The 801-nt window shown below is 52.3% G+C and overlaps 1 protein-coding gene across 1 annotated transcript; it reads right to left on the bottom strand.

Annotated features, from left to right (window-relative positions):
• Positions 1–390: 390 nt before the first annotated feature.
• Positions 391–579, bottom strand: LOC136320717 (translation machinery-associated protein 7-like). The gene has a single exon (XM_066253871.1). It carries the CDS (start codon positions 577–579, stop codon positions 391–393), a length of 189 nt encoding a protein of 62 aa, XP_066109968.1.
• Positions 580–801: the final 222 nt, after the last annotated feature.

Here is an 801-nt window from a genome sequence, read left to right on the forward strand (position 1 = left end):
CCAGAGCCACTCCAGCGCCTGGGGCAGAGGCCAAGGAGCCATCCCCAGCGCCCGGGCCATCTTTGCTCTTATGGAGCCTCGGCTGTGGGAGGGGAAGAGAGAGACAGAGAGGAAGGAGAGGGGGAGGGGTGGAGAAGCAGATGGGTGCTTCTCCTGTGTGCCCTGGCCGGGAATTGAACCTGGGACTTCTGCACGCCAGGCCGACGCTCTACCACTGAGCCAACCGGCCAGGGCCCAAAAGTTTATTCTTAAATATACAAGAGTCTTCCAGATAACACTTCATTCTAGCTATACGTGGCAAGAGATGTTATGACAGGTAATCCAGATGTTAAAACAGAAATGGAATTGAGGATCATCACCATTGCCCCAGACTCAAGGAACGGCTCACTTTTAGCCAGATTTCTTAGTTCCACCCGATGCTAGGGGGCCCTTCCCCGCGGCCTTCGCTTTTAGCTCCTCAAGTTTCTTCTGCTCCTCTTTTTGCTTCTGCTTGAATGCCCTATCTTCCTCGTCCATCTCCTTGGCCTGTTTCTTGGGCTGCTTCAGGGGCTTCTTCTTGCCACCTTCGCGGCCAGACATGGTGCCTGCCGCCCCTTCCCCTGGTCCCCATTTTTTGGGTAACAGAATAACTTCATAGACAGCAGACACATGTAAATGTCTCTCCTTGTAACAAAAAATAGCAGGTGCCAATCTGGACCTGCTTCATGATTGGACTGGGAAGAAGGTAGAGGGTGAGAACACCAGCAGTGATTCTGGGGACAAGAATGGGTTGGAGTCCATGAACTGATGTTTAGTAAATTC

This window comes from Saccopteryx bilineata, chromosome 1, assembly GCF_036850765.1.
Source record: "Saccopteryx bilineata isolate mSacBil1 chromosome 1, mSacBil1_pri_phased_curated, whole genome shotgun sequence".
In the NCBI taxonomy this organism is placed as follows: domain Eukaryota; kingdom Metazoa; phylum Chordata; class Mammalia; order Chiroptera; family Emballonuridae; genus Saccopteryx; species Saccopteryx bilineata.